Source organism: Anas acuta, chromosome 3 (genome assembly GCF_963932015.1).
Source record: "Anas acuta chromosome 3, bAnaAcu1.1, whole genome shotgun sequence".
In the NCBI taxonomy this organism is placed as follows: Eukaryota; Metazoa; Chordata; class Aves; order Anseriformes; family Anatidae; genus Anas; species Anas acuta.
In genome coordinates this window covers 94,273,936-94,295,068 of record NC_088981.1, presented here as the reverse complement: position 1 = coordinate 94,295,068, position 21,133 = coordinate 94,273,936, and the positions used below count along the sequence as shown (strand labels likewise).

General features: G+C 32.3%; 2 protein-coding genes across 7 annotated transcripts in view; one reads left to right on the top strand and one right to left on the bottom strand.

The window, feature by feature from the left end:
• The window catches only part of MCPH1 (microcephalin 1), a 126,164-nt gene that overhangs the window by 36,080 nt on the left and 68,951 nt on the right, over positions 1–21,133 (top strand). For 2 of the 3 annotated variants that reach the window (XM_068678418.1, XM_068678416.1), the window contains exon 12: positions 5,723–5,800. In XM_068678418.1, the coding sequence (XP_068534519.1) occupies positions 5,723–5,800 (78 nt within the window). Of the gene's footprint in view, positions 1–5,722; positions 5,801–7,079; positions 8,774–21,133 lie in introns of those variants that run through there. The other variant, XM_068678417.1, reaches the window with a different exon arrangement.
• ANGPT2 (angiopoietin 2) overlaps positions 9,001–21,133 on the bottom strand; it is a 45,086-nt gene continuing 32,953 nt past the window's right edge. For all 4 annotated transcript variants that reach the window (XM_068678421.1, XM_068678420.1, XM_068678423.1 and 1 more), the window contains 4 exons: positions 16,037–16,138; positions 15,363–15,529; positions 11,762–11,892; positions 9,001–10,306 (listed from right to left, as the gene is read on the bottom strand). In XM_068678421.1, coding sequence (XP_068534522.1) covers positions 10,146–10,306; positions 11,762–11,892; positions 15,363–15,529; positions 16,037–16,138 — 561 coding nt within the window. In that variant the 3' untranslated portion in view covers positions 9,001–10,145. The remainder of the gene's footprint in view (positions 10,307–11,761; positions 11,893–15,362; positions 15,530–16,036; positions 16,139–21,133) is intronic.

Genomic DNA, 21,133 nt, shown 5'->3' with positions numbered 1-21,133 from the left:
TGGGCATCAACATGCTCATGCATAACTTGTATTTTTGCAGCGCTTGTTTTTGATTTTTTTTTACTTCCTTTTTTCTTCTTCACTTACTAAACTGTCTTTATCTTGACTTATGATGTTTTTTTCTTGCATTTGCCTTTCTGATTCTCTCCCCCATCTTGCTGGGGGCTGGAGACTGAGCAGCAACTGGATGGGGGCTTACCTGCCAGTCAGGATCAAACCATCTCAATTGCTCACTGTGATTATAGAGATCCACTGCAAGCCAGTTAATCTGGCATAACAGAAGGCAAATCTTCACCTTTCCTCATGTTTCCAGATCTGTAAAACATTAACGTTGCAAGTTACATGGAAGTATAAATTCATCTACAGTAGAGAGTTGTAGAATAACTTATTTATTATTTCTTCTTTTTCTTTTTTTTTTAATAAATTATTTAAAATTTATTTGTTAGTCTGAAAACAAAATGATCTATTACCTTTTTGTTTTCAATATGTATGGCACTTACTCATGTTAAAAAAAAAAAAAAAAAAGCTTCTCCTATATTTTATATATCTTAAAGAAGCTGTTATGGTATCCTTTGAGGTTTTAAGAAGTTGAAGCTTTTGATAATTAATTTTCCGTTGAAAAAAAAAGGTATTGTGTCTTAGGTCATCCTAATGAGCCAACAGTGTGTCTTTTTGGGGAAAAAAAGACCATCTTTGGCTGCATTAAGAACAAACTTGAGAAAAGGGGTCTAACTAGACAATCTGGTTAAAAATATGCCTTATGACATATGACAATTCTTGTCTTATTTCTAATTGTTTGCATAGCTTTTCCATCTTTTTACCCAGAGTAGTTGACTGAACACTTTAATCAAAGGAACTATGAGGATTTCTGCAGAAAGCGAGTCAGGGGAATTCCATTTAAGCAAAATAATCTTTTCCTTTTTATAATACTAAAACACTCAATCCTTTAAATGCCTTTCTATACTGTAGCTAATCCTACCATAAGTCCTCTCATTGGTAAAATACTTCAGATTGGATTCTTAAAATAATCAGTCTGTTTGGAGAAATAATTAGTAGTTTTAAAACAAGACATTTTTTTCGACAGAGGTAATTGTCTTGCAGAAGACCTTCCTTAAAATTTAAAGTAACTGGAATATTCTTTTTCCTTTTTTCTTTTTTTTTTTCCTTTTTTTTCTTTTTTTTTCTTTTTTTCTTTTTTCATTGCCTTTTGACTTGTAACATAGAGGAAGAATTTAGGCATTTAGCCTGCTTTTTCTTTATTTTTTTTTTCCCTGAAAAATCTTAAAATGGTCTTTTTAAATACAATTGTTGGAGAGCTATCAAATTTATCATTAGGCATTTAATCTTTTTAGTACTTCCTTTACGTATATTTCAAGATGAATTATTCAAGTATATAAGATGTATATAAGACGATTCAGTGTGCTAGTGGGAGGCCTTAAATAATAACTAGTCAAACACTGTTTTCAGACCCTTAAGAACTTAATGTTTGACATAAATTTTCCTATATGGTATGGATAAGAGAACAACCTGATTTGCTGAGGAAAATTTGGCAGCAATGCTGACCTTGTAGCTCTAAAACCTGCAGGACACTTCATGGTGTTCCATGCCATTCAAGTTGCCTGCTACTGAGTTAAATAAAATAGTCCATGCTTGATTAAAAAAAATAAAAAATAAAAAATAAAATCAAATTAGGTAATAGAAGATTGGATTCCAGACTCTTTTTAATCAAAGAAAAGGTAAACATTTTTTAAGAGTATAAAAAGTCCACAGAATAAACCATGCCTTTCCACTTTCTTCTTCCCTCCTTATTTCCTCCTTTCTTGTGTTCTCTAATCAGCAAGACTGCATTCTACTAGCATTGCAATTAAGTGTGTGTCAGATGTTATTACTTATTCTTTCATAACTTCCAATATTTCTATATCCAGCACAGTTGGATATGCTATGCTGCTTTACTATAACTTTTTAAGTTACATTTTCTTTTGTAACCGTGTATTAGAAAACTTCTAGACAGCTCTTTCTTTTCAATATATACACTTATATTTTTAAGTATTACAACTTTTCTTAATTCCTTTCCACTACTGAAGGAACAGTTGAATAAGAACACATAATGGCTTAACAATAAAAAGTAGTTTTCTCAAGAATAATATTATAAATCACTTGTTTTTGTCCTACGTGAATTTGAAGCATTTTTTTCCTATTGCAATGAAAATACAGTGGTTGAAAATTGGTCTTTGCTGCAGTCAAAAACAAATTTTTAGCAACTTAAAATGGAGAGTTCTTGCTTTTGTGTCGCTGAAAACTGAATATTGTAGTGAGTGGTGACTTAATTATTTACTGCAGGACCTCTTCATGAACCCTGTATCTAATTTACTTTTTATCTAGGAAAGTAGATATGACTCCTTTGTACTCAATTCCAGAGCCATGATAGACAAGCATTAATCCATCTTCTGTTAAGATAAACAAAATTCAATTCTAAACAAAATTCTGTAAATACTACACGATTGATAGACGTTATTACTGTAAAATTGGCCTGGAAAATCAAATGGGATTACTTAATCATAACTAATCTTTTGGGTTTATGTTTTAATTTATTTGTTTTGTTTGCCAATTACTCTTGGTACAAACATCATTTTGGTGCTATATGGACATGATGTACATGTTACAGAATATGGTACATCTGTCTTGGCTCAAGATTATTTGTGAAAAAAATATTTTCATGCAGAACATCTCTAAGAATTGTATTAAAAATTGCAGTTTTCTTGTTTCAGTTAAAGTTGATTTATATTGTCATTAAAAGAACTGGCTTGGATTAACAGGTTTATTTGCAATAAATGTATACAGCTATAAGTATATAGCTAACAGATTTCAATAATGTCATTGTAAATTGTAAACAAGTAATTGTAAAAGTATACAAAAGTATCACCTTAAAATTTATAACTTAAAATCTTAAGTTGCCGTCTTAATTGAATGGTTTTTAGTAAGTTGTACTTTACTTGGCTAAACACAGCAATGCTTTACATTTAGAATTATTTTAAAGTTGATTGACTTATTAATGTACTTAACTGATGTTTAGGCTTGGTATGCTATAATAGCTATAAAAATTATTTTCTCTGTACAGCTGTTGCATTTTCAAATATTTAGTTTTATGTCTTATAAAAGTAAACATAATATCTTTTGGTTTTGTAATAATGAAGTTCAACAATAAGTATGAAGATACGCCACTTTTCATTATCAACAAAAAATTGCTGTCCACTAACAACAGCCCACAAAAATGAACACCTCTGCTCCTCACTCAAGTAAATACTATTTTCCATATTATGCAAAGCATCAGCTTTTGCAGCAGTTTTCAAAAGAGATTGCTGGTTCCCCTGAAAGTTGTCAAGCAAAAGCTACTTCAGACGACAGACTATAGAATTTGTTTCTGATAATGCTAAGATTGCTTTCTAAATTGTTTGCATTTTGCTTCCAGTAGCACAAGAATGGGCAAAAGAACTCTTTATAGAAAGTTAAGAGATGGACTAATTGTATGTGGGAAAATAAGATTTACATTAATAGCTTATTATCAGTCTGTTTAGTTTATAATCTTGTTTCATTTTGTGATCTGTAACATGGTAAAGGATAAACATTTCATGCTTATTATGTATTATGCCAATTTTTGTCCAAGGGAACATCTCACAATACTGCTTATGAAGTTTTATGAATAAAGTAATTTAAATGAAAACTAATAATATATGGATTTAAAAACAACTTTATCCAAAATAATTTTTTAGCAAACAAAAAAAATCAGCTGTGAATCAAGCATGATGGTACTTTCATGTACTGGTGAAATTCAGATTGTTCTAAGGTGAATAATGGCAACAGTTTAGTGGTGGATGGCTACAATAACAGTGAGAAACAGACATAATATATTTGAAAAGCCTGCAGAACCATATAGGCAAAATGTGATTGCAAGAGGTAAATGATCCTAAATGTAGAGATTTACTTTCTAACAAAAGCCATGTATCCCATTTTGGAGATTGTATATATATATATACCTCTTGTTAACTTAATACTACCTGTTGCTGTAGGAGCAGCAAAGTATTGGGTGCATATGTTTTTAAGGTTGAGTGTATGAACTCTGCTGTCTGTCACTAGTGGGTAATGATGCTTTTTTGACTCAATGAAGTCTTGCCAAGTGATAATTACAGGAAGTACCTTGCAAAGTTCAAATATCTGTGAAAGGAGAAAGTTATTGAATTGTGTGATTGTGGAAAACTTCCAAAGAGCTTACCAGTCTTTTACATATGTGGGAAACTATATGGCTCAGCTCACACTCATGAAGTCATTGAGGAAAATAAACTTATGATGAACAGAGGTTCATCAACATGTCTTTCAGAATTTAAACTATCTAGAAATTAGCAGCAAAACATCTTTTATATGACTTACGGGCAGCCCCATGGTAGGAACTTTGGTCCCATAAGGATAATGCATTTACCAGTTAAGCGAGTCTCTGAACACTCCTTATGAGGATTTAAAATTATGGCTAAATTATGTAAAATTAGGTCTACCGGCTGCAACTTATAATGATTTTTTTTTTTTTCAAGAATGGCATAGAAAATCAACCTACAGAAAGTGCTGGATGGAATATTTTTAGATTTTTTTTTTTGGAAAAGTACACTTCAGAAGTTGAAAATACACCTATTCGAAATAGTATATAAAGGACACTTAGAGTAAAATCATAGTTCAAACACTATGTTCATTTGCTCATCGTAACAATAGAAAGTCATTTCTGTGACAGGCAGAGGAAATATTTCAGTTTTCAATATGTAAAAATGCGGAGTCCCTATGTAGGCAAAGATATCCCTAAAGATATCCCTGAACATTTGAAGTACTCTTTGATTATCCGTTTTGTGATGGCCCTGATGGGAACAGAAGTCTGAAAGTTGTCCAGTGTCAGGATCACAAGTCTGCAAGGATCATATCCATCCAGGATTTTGGAGCTCAGCTGAACACAAATGATCATGTAGTTTCTAGACAGTCAGTACTCTGCTCTGTTAGCAACCTTTTTTGTGATCTATGATGTACAGTTGGCAGAAGAGGATACCTAAGAGAATCAGAGCTTTTCATCATTGCAGGCTGACATGTATTATATATAATAGTTTCATAATCCCAGACAGTTATAGGAGTTGATAATAAGTCCAGTATTGTTCAAAATCTTCATTTATGATCTGGCTGATGGGACAGAGGGCAGCCTCAACAAACTTCCAGATAATACAAAATCGGGAGAAGTGTTTAATACACCTGATGGGTGTGCCCATTCAGAGGGATCTTGACAGGCTGGAAAAATGAAGTTCAATAATGAACTGAATCAAGAGATCAGAACTGATATAATATGGCAATTGTTGATGTTCTTCCCTTTTGACTGCCTGTTTAATTTTATTCTAGTATCACAATGCAAAAAGTAGACTCTTCCAATATCCTTGTAAGATTTTGAAAATGAACGTGGCCATGCATAGAAATATGACAGGTATTTTAATGGTTTGTTTTATTTGTAAAATTTGTACTTTTCAGATTGCTTGATTTTCTTAAATTTTTATTTTTTTTTTTTAGAGAATCATTTGGTTTGGGTAAATGAAATATCAGACCAACTATTGTAACTGCACTGCTGGTTCTAATTACACATTCAAGTATTTTGCTATTTTAGAAATTATAAAAGTTCTGCATATGATTTCATTTATTTTAGGTTCTGTGGTCTTTCGAAGCTGGCCATTGGATCTCAGAGGAACCATATGAACTTTCATCCAACTTCCCTGCGGCTCCTGTAAGTTTGATTGCCCTTTAAACTTATAAACACACTTTTATCTGAAAAATTATTGACCCTATACAAAGGTATAATGATCATGAATGCTATGAAGAAAAAACATATTTGTTAAAGAATATACTATAAGGAGTTATTTTCTCCTTCATCTACTAATTTTTGAAGTGTATATAACAACTAACTTCTGAAACTTATGCAAAACATTACACAGAAGGTGCAAAAGGTCAATTCACCAATTAACAATGGAATAAACTAACATCTTGCCTAAATATAAATATACTTTAATTTACTTGTGGCATATCTAATTTCTACCCACACATATATATACTGGAAAGGCACGTTATTGTCTAGTGAGAAGATGTGTCACATCATGGTGTCAATATTTTCAGTCTGAAAATAGCTTTCGGAATGTAAAATTACTGTGGACTTCTAACACTATTTAGTAGGTAAAATGAAGCATTTGTCCCTTCTTTAATGATCATTGCTGAGCTCAAGTACTGAGTTGCAAACTAACTCAAAAGTGCGTTTGTGGAGGCATGGTATATCTGTGCAGATCTAAATATCTGCATTCCATGTGTTGTAACTGTTTAAATGCTAATTTCATTTTGGATTTAAAATACTCTAGCATGTTGCTGGTTGAATACTCCAATAGTTTTGTGAAAAAGGTTTCACAATTTCTCTTACACTGAAGCTAGATAAATATATTCTTATCCGTTACTCGTTTCTCAAAGTTTCTTACAGGTTTTGAGCACAGAACATTTAATGGAGGTTGAACTTTATTTTTACCATAGTTGTACTGACTGTTAAGGAGTCATTTTTAACTTTCCTTCTAAATCCATAGTTTATGTAAACTGACTTGTTCAAGACAAAGACTTGATTTTAAGCTCCATGATTTTAAGCTATAATTTCCCAAAGTGAAGAGACACTGTAACATTTTTTTTTTTCTGAAACAAGTTCCAAGAAATCAATCATTCATTATAAAGTAGTATTTTTTTCCTAAAGGCGGGAAGCAAACTTTTAATATAACAAATACTTTAATGGCAATGCTTCATGTGAAAAAGAAACAGGCATGTCCTTTTTTTTTTCTGTATTTGTACAAGAAAAAAAAAAAAAAAACACCCTACCACAGTACTTCAGATCAAGCTGCTTTGAGTGTCTTCTCAGACAACCTTGTCTAATAACCAAGTATGCTATCAGTAACAACTCACATAGCATTCTTGGGAAGTGATTCCTGCTGGTGTTGTTTTTTAGATTCTGTTTACAGTTTTTGTTCCCAATGTAGATCTAGGAGGAGTGGAGAGATGATGAGGAGATAAAATGGAGGAGGCATGGTTGTGCTGAGAAACTTGTTTGCAGGGTGCTTCTTCAGCAAACAAAGTCGGTGTTGAAAGTGATATTTCTGTCATCTTTCCATTCTTGGGTCATTCTTGTGTTTTACTGTAGATAGTGTAGATACCTCATATTTAAAGATAGAATTTTTGTTTGGGTATGAATGGAGTTTACCTTTCTTTTCTTGTTATTTCTTCTCTGCTTCCTAATAGGCATTAGAGAAAATGGAAGGGCATTCTACTTTTATGTACTGGTTATTTTTAGATTACAGGAAGGAATCTAAAGGGAGTTATATTATCACTGTGTTTTCATTATTTGTATTAAACCAAAGAAATGGTTGCAGCCTTCTTTTTCCTATTGCATTCAGTCTGAATTGCCTTCCTCTCACTTCACTTTGCTGTTTGCAGCTTAATCCATGCAGTCTCATTTAGATAATGAGATCATTTAAAACAGATTCACTCTGTAATTTTACATTCATGTTGATGATGAACTCCATGTTAAAAAATCATTTAACAATTGATCTGTTAAATGTCTATCACAGTATCATTAATCATTTTCCTGGAATAGTCATCAGAAAGAGCCTTTTGCTTTATAAAAACTTTTTCTTTTCCCAGCAAATTGAAAGTAGCCATGCACTTTCTATCGTAGAATGGCTAGAGTAGCCATTCTATTGTGTTTTCTTATTAAAATAATGAACATTATTATCAACCAGAAGTTAGCACTATTTTTCTTTGCTAGGTAAGTATTCATATTGTACAAGATTCAATCAATTTTTAAGAAGCCTTTTTCAGATTATTGGATTGGATTATTATTGGATTATATATATTTACTATCAGAAATGTTGGGAGTATTTTATTTATCTGATTAAATGCGATGAAGGAGGAAATATGCTATTTCTATTCAATTTCATATAATCATAAAATATCTTAAGTCAGAAAGTACCTGTGAAGGTTTTAGTACCCGGCTCCAAGCAGATCTAATTAGATCAGGATACTAAGGGATTTTTCAGGTCCACCTTCACGCTGATAAATAAAAATCCAACTATCTAAGTGGAATTTCCCAAATTCCAATTTGTGTTCATTGCTTATTGTTCCACTGCAGTGCACCTCCAGGTAGGGTCTGCCTCTGTCTTCTGTGTCAGGATGTTGTAAACAACAGTAAGGTCTCCCTTTTTTCTTGTCTTGTCCAGGCTGAAAAAAAAAGGCCTTCTCTCCCAAGCTCTCTTTGTACATCATGTGCTTCAAACCCTTTACTATATTGGTAGTCTTCTACCAGACTAAAGACATGTAGAAATTCATGAAAGTAATTTTGTGAAGTATTCTTTTTAATTTGGTGTATCTTTACAAGTTTCCTACGAGAAAAAATAAATTACTTAGAGTAATCTTAAATATATTGAAATTGTACTGTACAACTCTTCAGATGATGACTTAATTTACATTAATTGTTTATTTATTTTTATGTTTATTTAAAATCAGGTCATGAAGTAATATTTAGAAGTATTTTTTGTCTCTAATGCTCTTCAGTGATGCTGACATGTATTTTCAGCAAAGAACGGTGGTGTTGTAAATGGTAGGGTAGTCCAACAGAGTTTTAATAACTGCCAGTTTGAAATGAAAAGTTTACTTCTATCTTTCTCAAAATCATTTACTGTTTTTAAGATACAATGCCTTTTATTATGCAAGCCTCCAGAAATCTTGTGTCTGGGCTTTTTGCTTTGTTTTGGTATGAGGTATTTTAGCTAATGGTATGAGGTCTTGTAGCTAATTCAGTCAGCTGCTGAAATTAAAAATTTATAAAATTATTACTTTAAAGCAAAGACTAAGCATGAGAATTAAATTATGTAATTTAAAAAAAAAAAAAAAAAAAGTCAAAAATTACCTGGTAGAGTCATTTATTCACATTGTGTCATACACTGAGGGCCTACCTTCTTCATGAAAAATTTTGAGGGAGAACCTTACTGTAAAAATAATAATAATAATAATAATAAAATTATAGTATGACCTTTGGTAACTTACAGATTTCCCCCCCCCCCTTTTTTTTTTTTTCAAAACTTATTTCTTTAAGTCAGAGGCATAAATTGAATTTCATCAAATAACATGCATATGGTTTTTAAGATAGGTTATTTTTACAAAATATTTAGATGGAATACGGCACCATGACTGATTGTCATAGACAACTAGACATCTGGTGTTAATGCTGTTGTCTCAGTTTATAAAACACTGGTCAGTTATTTTACAGGTAAATGACAAGGTAATAAAAAAGTGCAATTTTCATAACAATGTAAAGAAACACTATAATTTGCAGGGATTTTTGTAACTTAAAGATAGTGACTGTAATACGTGCAAACTGAAAGAAATGGTGTTTTTTGTACATGGTATTTCTCAAGAATAAATGCAAAGTACTTAAATGCTATTTGTTCTCTGTTAAATAAAGTAATACAGGCTGTTGGGAAAAAAATGAATAAGTGTAAGAAATTGTTTAGGAGGTTATGGGGGAAAGAATGTAATAACTACAGTATTGAGCTAATTACAGAATATAATTTCTATGTACATAACGGCAAACAGGCACACAGATAAATAGTTCTAGACCTAGTTAAGTGTTTTATATTAGAGTAATGTTTGAAGTTCAGTGATGAGGCAAAATACATATTGCTAAAACTAGTTTAGATATTTTTCACAGTTCCAGTTATTTACTAACACATACATAACATAAATGATCGGTAAAAGACAGTCCTTCAGTTGTCTGACAGTTTCTTGGATATTCTTTTTATTCAGTCATTTGGCCAAATAAATGTTATATCATGTTGATGCTTTAGACTTTGTGTCTAGTTGAATAATATGAGCTTTAGTGGATCAAGGCTATTGCAATTCAAGGATTGGAATGAACTGATCCCTTCAGAACATTAGCGCATGTTTTCTGGGCTTGAAAATGAGACAAGTTGCAGATGTGTTTATATGCTTGGCAAATGAAGTCTTTGAAGACTATACAATACATAATTCACATAAGAATGCAAAAGCATTTAAAAATCTGCTGGTCGAATCATCATAGTCGTGGCTTTGAGAGAGTATCCTGAGCCTTTCCAGTAGTACCACTTAATACCGTTGAACTTGTTGTTGTTCTGTCGTAATGGGTAATACATTCCATTGAGGTTTGAAGGACCACATGCATCAAACCACCACCCTGCAAGATCAGAAAACAAAGGAAAATGTCAGCAGATGAAAAATATCTGCACAAATAATTTTCCAAATAGTATATATGAAGACTTTAAACTCTTTTTTGTCCCCAAATGAGAAATAAATCTAAAATCAGTTTCTTGTTCCCCTGGTTTGAAAGTGTCAATATAAAATATTTGCCTCAAACCCAGTAAGGAAAGGTATTTGGGTATTAACTACATGTTCTTAAAGTTTATGTAATCCTTTGGAGTTTAAAGTTGCATAGAGAAGACACTGAAGCTATGTTAATTAATTATCAATATTAAATTATTATTGACTATCTGAGGGCAAAACTTTATTTAAAGTGTAATGATATTGAGTTGTCTTTGCTTTTCATCTTCTCTTTTGTACATTCCTGTTCTTTGCAGATTTAAATTCCCTTTTCAGTTGTTTTTAGAGGATTAAATCAGCTATCTGTTTTAGTTCTGTGTGCAGATAATATCAAAAAACTGTGTTGATACTTGATAAGAAGGAGAAAAAAGCAGCCCAAACTTATATTGTAACCTTGTGGTCCTGACCTGTTAGTGGGTCTTAGTGGGTCATAAGGAAAAATTATTTTTATTAATAAGATAATATTTTTATACTTTTGTTATGATGGTGATAATATGCATGTTCTGTTTTACAGGGCAGCAATCCAATTATCCTTTTAGATAAGCAGAAACTCTTTTTTGTGCTATAGGGAAACAAACCATTTCTTAAGAGATTGCAGGAAGAGAAGTCAAATTTACAAAAGTTGTTTACATTTCAGAATATAGAATTCTAGATTGACAAATTATAGCATGACTTGTGTGGTTCAAGGTCAAAACATCACCTAGAACTCCAATAAATAGTGAACGATTATTAAAGTGTACATGCCTCTTAAGTGATTTATCTTAAATGCATGCATTGACATTTCAGGATCATATTGAAATACAGAATTTCAATTTCAATTCAATGTCACTTCAAAGTACAAATACTTGTACCGTTCCGTAGCATATATGTCATATGGCAGGTTTGGGGAGGTTCTTCTCTTTTGGATAGTTAAGAAATGTGTTTGTGTCTAAAAATCAGGAGCCATTTCACTGATCAACTGGATCTCTAAAATAAGTTTTGAAGGCCTTTAGGTGTTTTAATCTCTGGGACTGTTAACTCACTCTTGGAAGAATCTGCTGTCACTCTTAATTGCAGACTTTCTTGTACTCCAGCTTGAGGGACTGGTGTGTGTGTGTGTGTTTGTTTTCCCAATTTTAGCTTCTCTTGTTTTACATTAACTTTTGTCAAATGGTAAAATATTTCATTTAGAGTCACCACTCTAGCATTTCTGTCAGCTTTGGATTTCTTCAATAGTCAAAATTTAGTAAGTCAAAATTATCACTGTTTATCTCATAGACAATTTCTGTGCCAATAAAAATAGGAAGACTGAGAAAGAAAAAAACATTCCTACCTCCTGTTAGCATTTGTGAACATTTGCAAATACATTTGTCATTGTCTGCATCCTTTGTGCTAAAATCATTTCCTGGTTGGCTTATACTGCTTATTTTGCCTGCTGTCCCCGTAAGTCCTTTAAGGTGGATCCTGCAGAAGTGAGGAATGGAAAAACAAATATTTTGTGGAAGTTTATGACAGTTGATCTACAAAATAATGATGAAATAATTTGCAGTAAGCATCCTGTTCGATGAAATAATTTGCAGTAAGCATCCTGTTCGAAGAGTTCAGTTCTCTTCTGGCTAATGCACTGTTGTACTGAGCAGAAATGGTCAGCACAATATCCTAATGAACAGTGTCCATGTTAGCAGAGATGGCTGTTTTGTTCATGCCATATTAGAAGAAAATGACAGCAGGTAGATAATAATTTTTTCATATATAATTTCTTAATTAGGCTTTCTTACTTCTGTAAGTAGTTGTGTGCATTTTTTTTAAATCAAGTTAAAAAGATAAACCAAAACTTTTTAATTTTTTTTTGGTTCCTATTTTGCTATTACCACACGTAATGCTACATTGCAATAAACGTGGCATCTATGAGATAAGAGCATTACCAGGACTCTCAACTACCGACTAGTAACTGATACTAAGGATTTTCTAAATATTTCCTTTTCCACTTTCCAAATTCCTCTTCCCGTTAAGTTTGTTTCACTTCCCTAGCAAGTCAAGCTTTCAGCAATGCTGCTCCTGTTTAGATCTCCTTATGCAGGTACAGACACAGTGAGAAGAGATACCGGAGCACTGACCTGGGAAGGCAGTTACACAGCTGTGACTATGTTATGCAATTCAAAGTGAATGTCTTGAACTGTGTGGATTTAAACCCTCTGCTCCCACCATGACCCTTTGCTGATTGCATTTCTGTATCAATAGCTTACCTTTCTCAGAGCTATTCTCTTTGTTTAAGGAGTAGAACTGACTCTGAGAACCAGCTTCTCCCCAGAGAAGCATGTAATACATCTTCCATGTAATTCTCTGATTATGATAGAAGTTGTCTTTGGGAATTTAATAGATAAGTTATTTTAACCCATTTTATATTTCCTATGTAAAAATATTAAGAATGAATGAATTTGCATTTCAAAAGATTAGCTCATTACAAATTTCCTCAAAAATCTCAAAAAGCTAAATATTCTGTGTTTTTTTTTTTTTTTTTTTTTTTTCTTGAGGCAAGTTTAAAAATTTAAATTTAAACACTGGTCCCTGTAAGCCAGTTTCTAACATACTACTAAAGGTTCTGAGCACAGAGTATGAGTCTAAGCTTGATTTGCAAACATATTTTGAAGTTTAATATAAAGCAGAGTTTCATAGAACTGAAACATTTTTTAAATGTATGGCTTACAACAGAAGATGAGAGTCAGTGGATATAAATTGAAATGAGATTCTGATCTCATCACTAGATGTCAGGAAATCCTCACCATGCAGACAAGCAGTGGAAGAGGTTGTACAGTCTCCATCTTTGGAGGTAATGAAGACCAAAGTGGATAAAGCCCTGAGGCACATAGTCTGACCTCATAGCTTTGAGATCAGGAAGTTGGACTCAGCTAGAGTTCATTCTGATCTCAGTTTTTTCTGTTATTCTATGAAATGTCAGTTTTATGAACCAACTGCATTCTTAATGCAGTCTTACTGTTTTTAATATAATGAAAGTTGTTCTTGATTGAATAATCTCTTTCTATTTTTTTTTTTTATAATTTTAAATATGTTCTTTAAACTACTGCATTCTGTGATGCAGTCTGTGTTTGGATTTTTTTTCAATATCTATGTACAACCAACTTGGTTTTCAGTAACCATTTTTTAATCATGTAAATGGACAAGGGTAATGACCCATATTGCAAAGGTTGTCTTACCAAGTATTTTAATGCATTACTTTAAAAAAAAAAAATCTCTGCTGTTGATTCTAACTGTTCCCAGATGAAAAAATATTTGCTTTGGAGATGAGACAGCTGTATACTACTAAGGCATTAAGATCTAACATTCAGGGGGAGGGAGATGCTGATAGCGTTAGATTGCTTTGCATACAAGACCTGAGTTGAAGTAACAACTTCATTTCTCTTGGCTGTCAAATTGACTTTGTTTACATCAAATAGTTGCTAGTGACCTTGGAGAAATTGACCTAAATGTAGGTATTTTTCTCTGTACAGTCAGGTAAAGCTCGATGAATTTTTAAGATTCATATAAAGAAACGTTTCCCAGACCATGTAGTAGGAAAACATCTGTTATACTGCGGAGTCTTGAGTTCTTCTATATACCATCATACGATATCTACTGCAGACGAAGAGCCTGTCAGAGTATAAACTGCCCATATAATTCAGTTGTGGCTGATACTATGTTAAAATGCTATGATAATATTAAAAGTTTATTCATTTTTTTGAACAAGTATGTAAGAAAAAACTGTGAGGCTTTATATTTTAATGAGTTATGGAAGCAAAAATATGTCCATTAAAATTCCTGTTAAAAGTGGATGGTTTGTAGGGGTTGGGATAGTATTTGGTATTAGCTTCAGTTTCATAGGTAGGAAGTTTATTCTTTGAGAATCCAAGAAAATGGTTAAAAGAATGAGAAGGTAGCATTAGCTCTGTATGCAGTGAACTTCTGGTGAAAGACTGAAGTGGAAAATCTCCTTGCAGCATTGTCTATCTGTCACTCACCTTTCAGAAACCTATTGATTCCCTGGAATCATGATTTGATAGTCTCTTGCCATTGATAGTCTTTGATAGACTGATAATCTTAAAGCCATTTGCAATGCTGATCCAGCAAATGGTTCCTGTTTGTTTGTTTTTTATTCAAATAACAAATGGTAAATGTTAATTTTGGTTTAAAACTTAGGAATTGTTACAATTTTATTTTGGTAAAGAAACATTTAACTGTTTAACTGTCTGCTTAAAGACAAGGTAACTCATTAACAGATTTTAGGAATTCTCTCTTTAAAATGTCAATTACAGTTACCCAGCTGCAAGATACAAAATTTTGTTGAGACAAGAAGAAAAGCAAATCTAGAAGTTAAATTTGTCTAGAAGTTCTCTTTGACAAACTTGCCTGTGATGTGAAAATAAAATAAAACCCATTTTCCGCCTCATACCTTTCTACTACGGAGCTTTGAGAGTTACCCCATGTGTACATTTGAACATGACAGTTATTTTTCTGTGTAAAGATGAATCTACATGCTTAGAGCAGAAGATGGATGTACAATTGCATTTTTATGCCCCTCTTTCCTCTGCAACTACAGACTTGTTCTTATTGACCTGAAAACTGTGCACTGCCATCTGCTGTATTAGTATGTGTATCCTGTACTATGCCATACTCTCTTCATCTTTGTGCATCTGGTTTGTTACGCACACACAGTGTGCACTAGCAAAATGTACATTGTCTCCTTTGAAAAATAAAAATATTAAAATATTTTAGGGAACAGGTGAAAAACAAGACAAGCACTACTTTCTGAGTGAATTGAAAAAAAAAGCACATAATTTGTAGGAAACAAGATAATGCATCTACACAGTTTAGAATAATTTTCTTCAGATCTTTTTTTTTTTTTTTTTCTTTTATTCAGATCAGACTTTCCTGCTTACCTGTATTTTTGTTCTTCATTTGCTAGATAGAATTGGTCATACAAAGAATATGCTTCGTTTCCTTCCCAGTCTTTCAGGAGTATTTTGAGAACATAACGCTTCTGATTAGTCAGTTGAGAAACAAACTCATTTCCTAGCCAGTACTCTCCAGCAGGATCACCAAATCCCTGTAATTCAAGTAGTATATTTAAATAATTGTGTTTTTTGTGTGTGGATTTTTTATTATTATTTGTGTTTGAAGTGATCACTTGATCCATTTTAACAGTCTGTTAACTCATAATTTTAGTCTGTGAAGGTTCTGGATAGTTCAAGAAGTTGATTTCAGCAATGACAACTTTAGGAATCTGAATTAGTGAATCAATAGATTATTTGGAGCAAGTTGCCACTAGCAACACAAATATAAATAACTCAAAAATGTGGACATATCATGGAATAGTTATTAATGAAAAGTGAAGTCACTCTTTAAAAACAAATACCACACTTGCAAGTCTGCGTCAGAAAACAATTTATACTACTCTGACATTTTTAAAATGAACATCTAAGGATAAAGGCAATTTATAAACTCTTCATGATTTCTAAGGATGCTAATAGCATCTAAGGATGCTATTATACTTTATTATATCAGATTTTAGATTACAATAACTAATATTAAAGCCTCAGAAAATATCGTTTACCATCTTGTAGTCTTTCCATGTCCGGTGAAAATCCACACTGCCATCTTCACGCCTTTGCATAATTGTCCAGCCTCCTCCATTAGTTTCCATGTCACAGTAGGCCTATCAGAGTAAGTATGTAACAGTCTAAGTTCATTCAGTGTTGTGGAAAACAAAACAAAAAAAAAAACAAACATAGAGCATATACTTTGCATAATTCTCTGTAGTGGCAAGTTTTAAAGTGTACAATGTGTATTAACCTAGAAATGTTGATTTTCATAATCTTCATAAAATAATTTGTGGTGTCCACAAATAACTCACTATGCATCACATTTATCAGAACACAAACAGCACCTTAAAAACAGCTGATGGCTAGTGTTAAATGGGTCATCAACTTTAGATCTAGACTTTTCAATCAAAAAATGAATGTAGCTTCTGACTACTTTCCTCTTGCATTTACATTTTTTCCCGATGAAATATTTCTCCTGAAAGATGGTTTTACTTTTTCAGTCTTTTTTATTTTGGAGGGAGAGAGTCATTCAAATTCCCCATGGTTTGCCAGAGTACACACGCTGTTAAATTCAAACAGTGAACAATCTGAAAAATGTTTTTATTCCCACTGTCTTTGTTCAATATGTTTGCAGATTATCTGTCCCCCAGAAATGAATCTAGGTGTAGAATTGATAGCTGAAAAGTTAAATCTTGAAGCCATGCTGTTATTCAGACTACAACAAATGATCTGTATTGTAGATATTCTAGAACTAAAATGTAGCTACTATACTATGATGTTTCCAAATATTCATAGATCATATTTGACTTTACCAAGTTATTGCTGTACATTTGAAAGGATTGACATATAGTAGAAAGTTTACTGAACTCTGTATTAAAATACACTATAAATGCATCCCCAGTACAACATAGTTCAAATTTATAGGTGACTTGTTCAGTTGATCTCTTTCTAAAATAAAATAGGAAATGACTGGTATATACTCACTAAACTCTAACAGAGAAAAGGTTCAACTGGGAAGATGCTGATAGAAAGAAAATCTTTTGAAAATTTGGATGTAATTTTTGAGTCATGTTTGAGAAAAATAGGGAATAAATTAACAAAAAGAATCTGTGAATACTTAGGATCTTTTTTTTTTTTAAATGAAGATTTAAAATTATTACATTTAATTCTGTTTTTCTGAAACTAGCAAAACTTAAGGGATGTGTGAAGTCAATAGAAAAGGTTGTGTAAAACAGTATAATTTAAAGTCATATTGAAATCACTATCTGCATATATTGGATGTTAGTACAGATACTCAGAAAAATCTTAAAGTTCTTGTACAAGTATTTCTGTTTGGAGACTTCATACTTTAATGCTTTAGGTGCTCTTATTTAGAAGCTTGTGTATGTGTGTGGTTTTCAGCACTTTCTGCCAATATATTGAAGTTCTGAGACTTCTTCAGAATCATTTCAAGTTTGAAAGTTTTGAAATTATAGTTTCAGCGTTAAACTACATTAAATTTTAACCTGTAGGGTAACTATTTAGCTATATCATTAAATAAGCAAAACATGATCTATGTTTTAGTAACTATTAACATAAACATATAAACTATGTTTTAGGTAACTATTTAGCTATATCATTAAATAAGCAAAACATAATCTACAGTAGTGGTGTCAAGACTTGACTTCTTAGACTTAGAATATTTCATCGTTAAGATTAATTAAAATAAAATTTAAAAATAAAATTTAAAAATAAAATTAAAAAAAAACAAAAAAACAAAAACAAACATAGAACCACAGAATCATAGAATGGCTTGGAAGGGACCTCATAGATCATGTAGTTTCACCCCCACTAAACCAGGTTGCTCAGGGCCTCATCCAACCTGGGCTTGAACACCTCCAGGGGTGGGGCATACACAACCTCTCTGGGCAACCTGTACCTCGCCACCATCTGAGTGAAAAATTCCCTCCTAATCTCTAATCTAAATCTCCCCTCTTTTAATTTAAAACCATTCCCCCTTGTCCTGTCATTTTCTGATTGAGCAAAGAGTCACTCTCCATTACATGAGCATCTAATACATGAGCATCTCATCATTAATTTGAGATTTCTCCTTTATTTAAAATAAATAAATTACTTGGTGGTGTTCCTTCTTGCATAACTCATTACTGCAGCTTGTGACCGTGTGTCTAATCATGACTGACTGTCACTGAAGCTGTATGTCTTTCTTATCCCCATTTATAGGAGATGGTCTTTTTGGTGTTAGCAGTTTTTAGTTCTTTGTAGGAAATGGTTTCCTAGACATGTATGAAAGGTTTCTGAAAGGAAAGACATGTAGGAAAGGTTTCTGAAAGGAAAGCAAGCCCTTAGAGCTGATTATATTAAACATATTAGTGTTTCAGTAGGCTACAATACATAGGAAATCTAAAGCAGGTGCTGTATTTTAAGGTTGTGTCTAGACTCTGTTCAACATCAGAGAATTGTGAGACATTCAACTGGAGATTTTAGGAAAGAGATTTTAGAAGGAAGAAAGTGAGTTGAATTAGGGACTGGTTAAAGTATGTCATATGAATAGAATTTAATTGAAAGCAGCAACTTTATTTTGTACTGCTGCATGAAGTTCCTTATACCTCAAAGCCTGGGGTTCCTTTGCTTATTTGTTTTGTTTTTAACTAACATCTGTATTTAATGACTGGTAATGATTTGGTAATGGTATATAAATTGAACATAATAAAAATGAAAATTGCTTTGAAAAGGAAAGTATAACATTCTAAAGATAAGGTATTATACAAAGAGGTTGATCTGTTTTAAGAAGTTATTTTATGATGTACAGTGCATATATGAAAACTGATTGCCACAAAAGGCTATGAAGAAGGTTACTAAGAATGGGATAAAGCTGATGCAGATACTTTTATTAAGTGTCTCTGTAAGATAAAATGCTGATCAAAAAAGTGGTCAAATATCATTGTTTGTAGAGAAAGTTGTTGATTTTGAAGATTCATCCCACTGAAAAGACTGTATAGTAAACCAGATTTAGAACAGAACTGATTCAGCCTTCTGTGAAATGTGTAGTTTTTAACTGCTTATAGGGAGAGACCAAGTATTAATTTACATGGTCCAGTCTGATATTGCTGTTGTAGATGTTAATTGATGTTTTGAATGTTACGTACAAATTCCTTGGGGTATATCATCTACATTTCAACTGAAATTATTAATTTAATGATATAAATGCCTTAAAATAGTGCAATATTCAGTCCTAAGGAGATTAAAATACTCTCAAACTGCACTTCTTACAGAAAACAGATACTGGCTATAACACAAATATTTTACATGTGAATGGCAAGACAACTGACTTTATAGACACAATAGTCTCTTTGTGATAAATGCTGTAGTAGTGAAAATTTGTTCTGAAAAAGGAAGCAATTTAGTAAGAACTGAAATACCTAATGAGAAATCAAGAAGAGACATCCATAAAAACCTCATGTAGATTTTCCAATAATGATTTTATAAATTTTAGGTAAATTTCATAGTATTTTTTTCCACACCAAATAAAATCATGTTAGTCATCTGTAACTGCTTCTAAAAGATGACAGTTATATGGTGTTCGAAATTGAAATCCTTTCCTTTATTATGTGGAAAGTGTGGCACAGCAAAAGGGCTTGTATTGGTTTACATCATCTCCTTTTAATGTCATAATAGCTGTTGTAAAAGATGACAAGATAATTGTTGTTTGAGATTTCAGTGTATGGTTTCTAACTGTTGTATTTTGTGGTTGTACTCTTGCCCCCTTGAACTAGCTAAAATGTTAATATTATTTTTACTTTAAGTAAGCATCACACTGTGAAACTTTTTGCTTTCTGGATTGACTGGCAATCTGAAACCCTCTCTCACAAGCCCTCACCTATTTAGCTTTGCTCATAAAATCAATCCTTTGTTCTCCAGATCATTATGCTAGAATAATTTATATTAAAATATTTACTGTGAAACTAAGAACTTCAAATTTGCATACAATCTTGGTTTCTTATTTGGAAAGGTATACAGTAAATGAAACATTACAGCAAAGATTGCATAAAGAAAAATAATTATGTAAGTTGATTTGTTACTTTTTACTAAAAATACTTACATTAATTTTATATACTGTATTTTTAAGGATGGAGATAGGTGGTATGTTGAAGATTAAGGGAAAGATTGGCTTAGTTTAAACAAACACAATAAATTGCTGGGTCAGCCCACAGAGGGAACAAATTCTTAATGATGTATGCAAAAGATGCAGGGAGAGGAAGTATTTATTTGGACTATAGATTTTCTTTAAAAAAAAAAAAAAATTCAGTCTCCAGTAAAATGATATGCATAGGAGGCTTTCTTTCACTCTTATTACTAAAACACAACTCTTCTGACCTTTCAGCCTAGCTGAGGTTTATGTTCAAAAGGAAGAAATGCAACATTTCATAGAACTAGCAAAAATAGATACCAAGATTAGACAGGCAGCAGGAGTCTTCAAACAGATGCCAAAAAGAATAAAGAGATTAACATCTCAAATTACAACAAATTGGCAGGGAGTATATTTGATTTATCTTGTAAACTGCCTCAGTACTTAGAGTTCTGGCAGCTGTAGCACCAAGACAGCTAAGGTCAGCTGTTTTTCACCTTCAGCTGAGGATCAGTGCTCAATTTTTGAAAATATTGTAAGGTATGATATATAACCAGAAATAGTCCCCATTCCAAAGATATAAGTGTTTTCAGACGTACTTTCTGAATGGTAAGACTCTTGCTGGGTTATCAGAATGAATAACCACTACAGTTTTTATACCAAAGCAGCTGCAATTGCTACATCTGTGCAGTTTCCCTTTGCATTACTTCTGGCTGCTGTCTGAACACTTCTGAGTCATGATGCTCTCAAATAGCTTTTGATGCTCAATGATTTTGTGGTCTGCTGTCTCTAGGTCCTAGGGATATGAACAGGTGAGAATGGCAGCCTTAGTTTCATTGTTCTGGATAAAAAAAGAAAGCTAAATGCATAGTTTATACTACTATAGTATGTTATTATAATTAAATAAATATATATTGTGCATACTATGCTATAATACATTATATATATTATTTTATATATATTTTTATATTTATATACACTT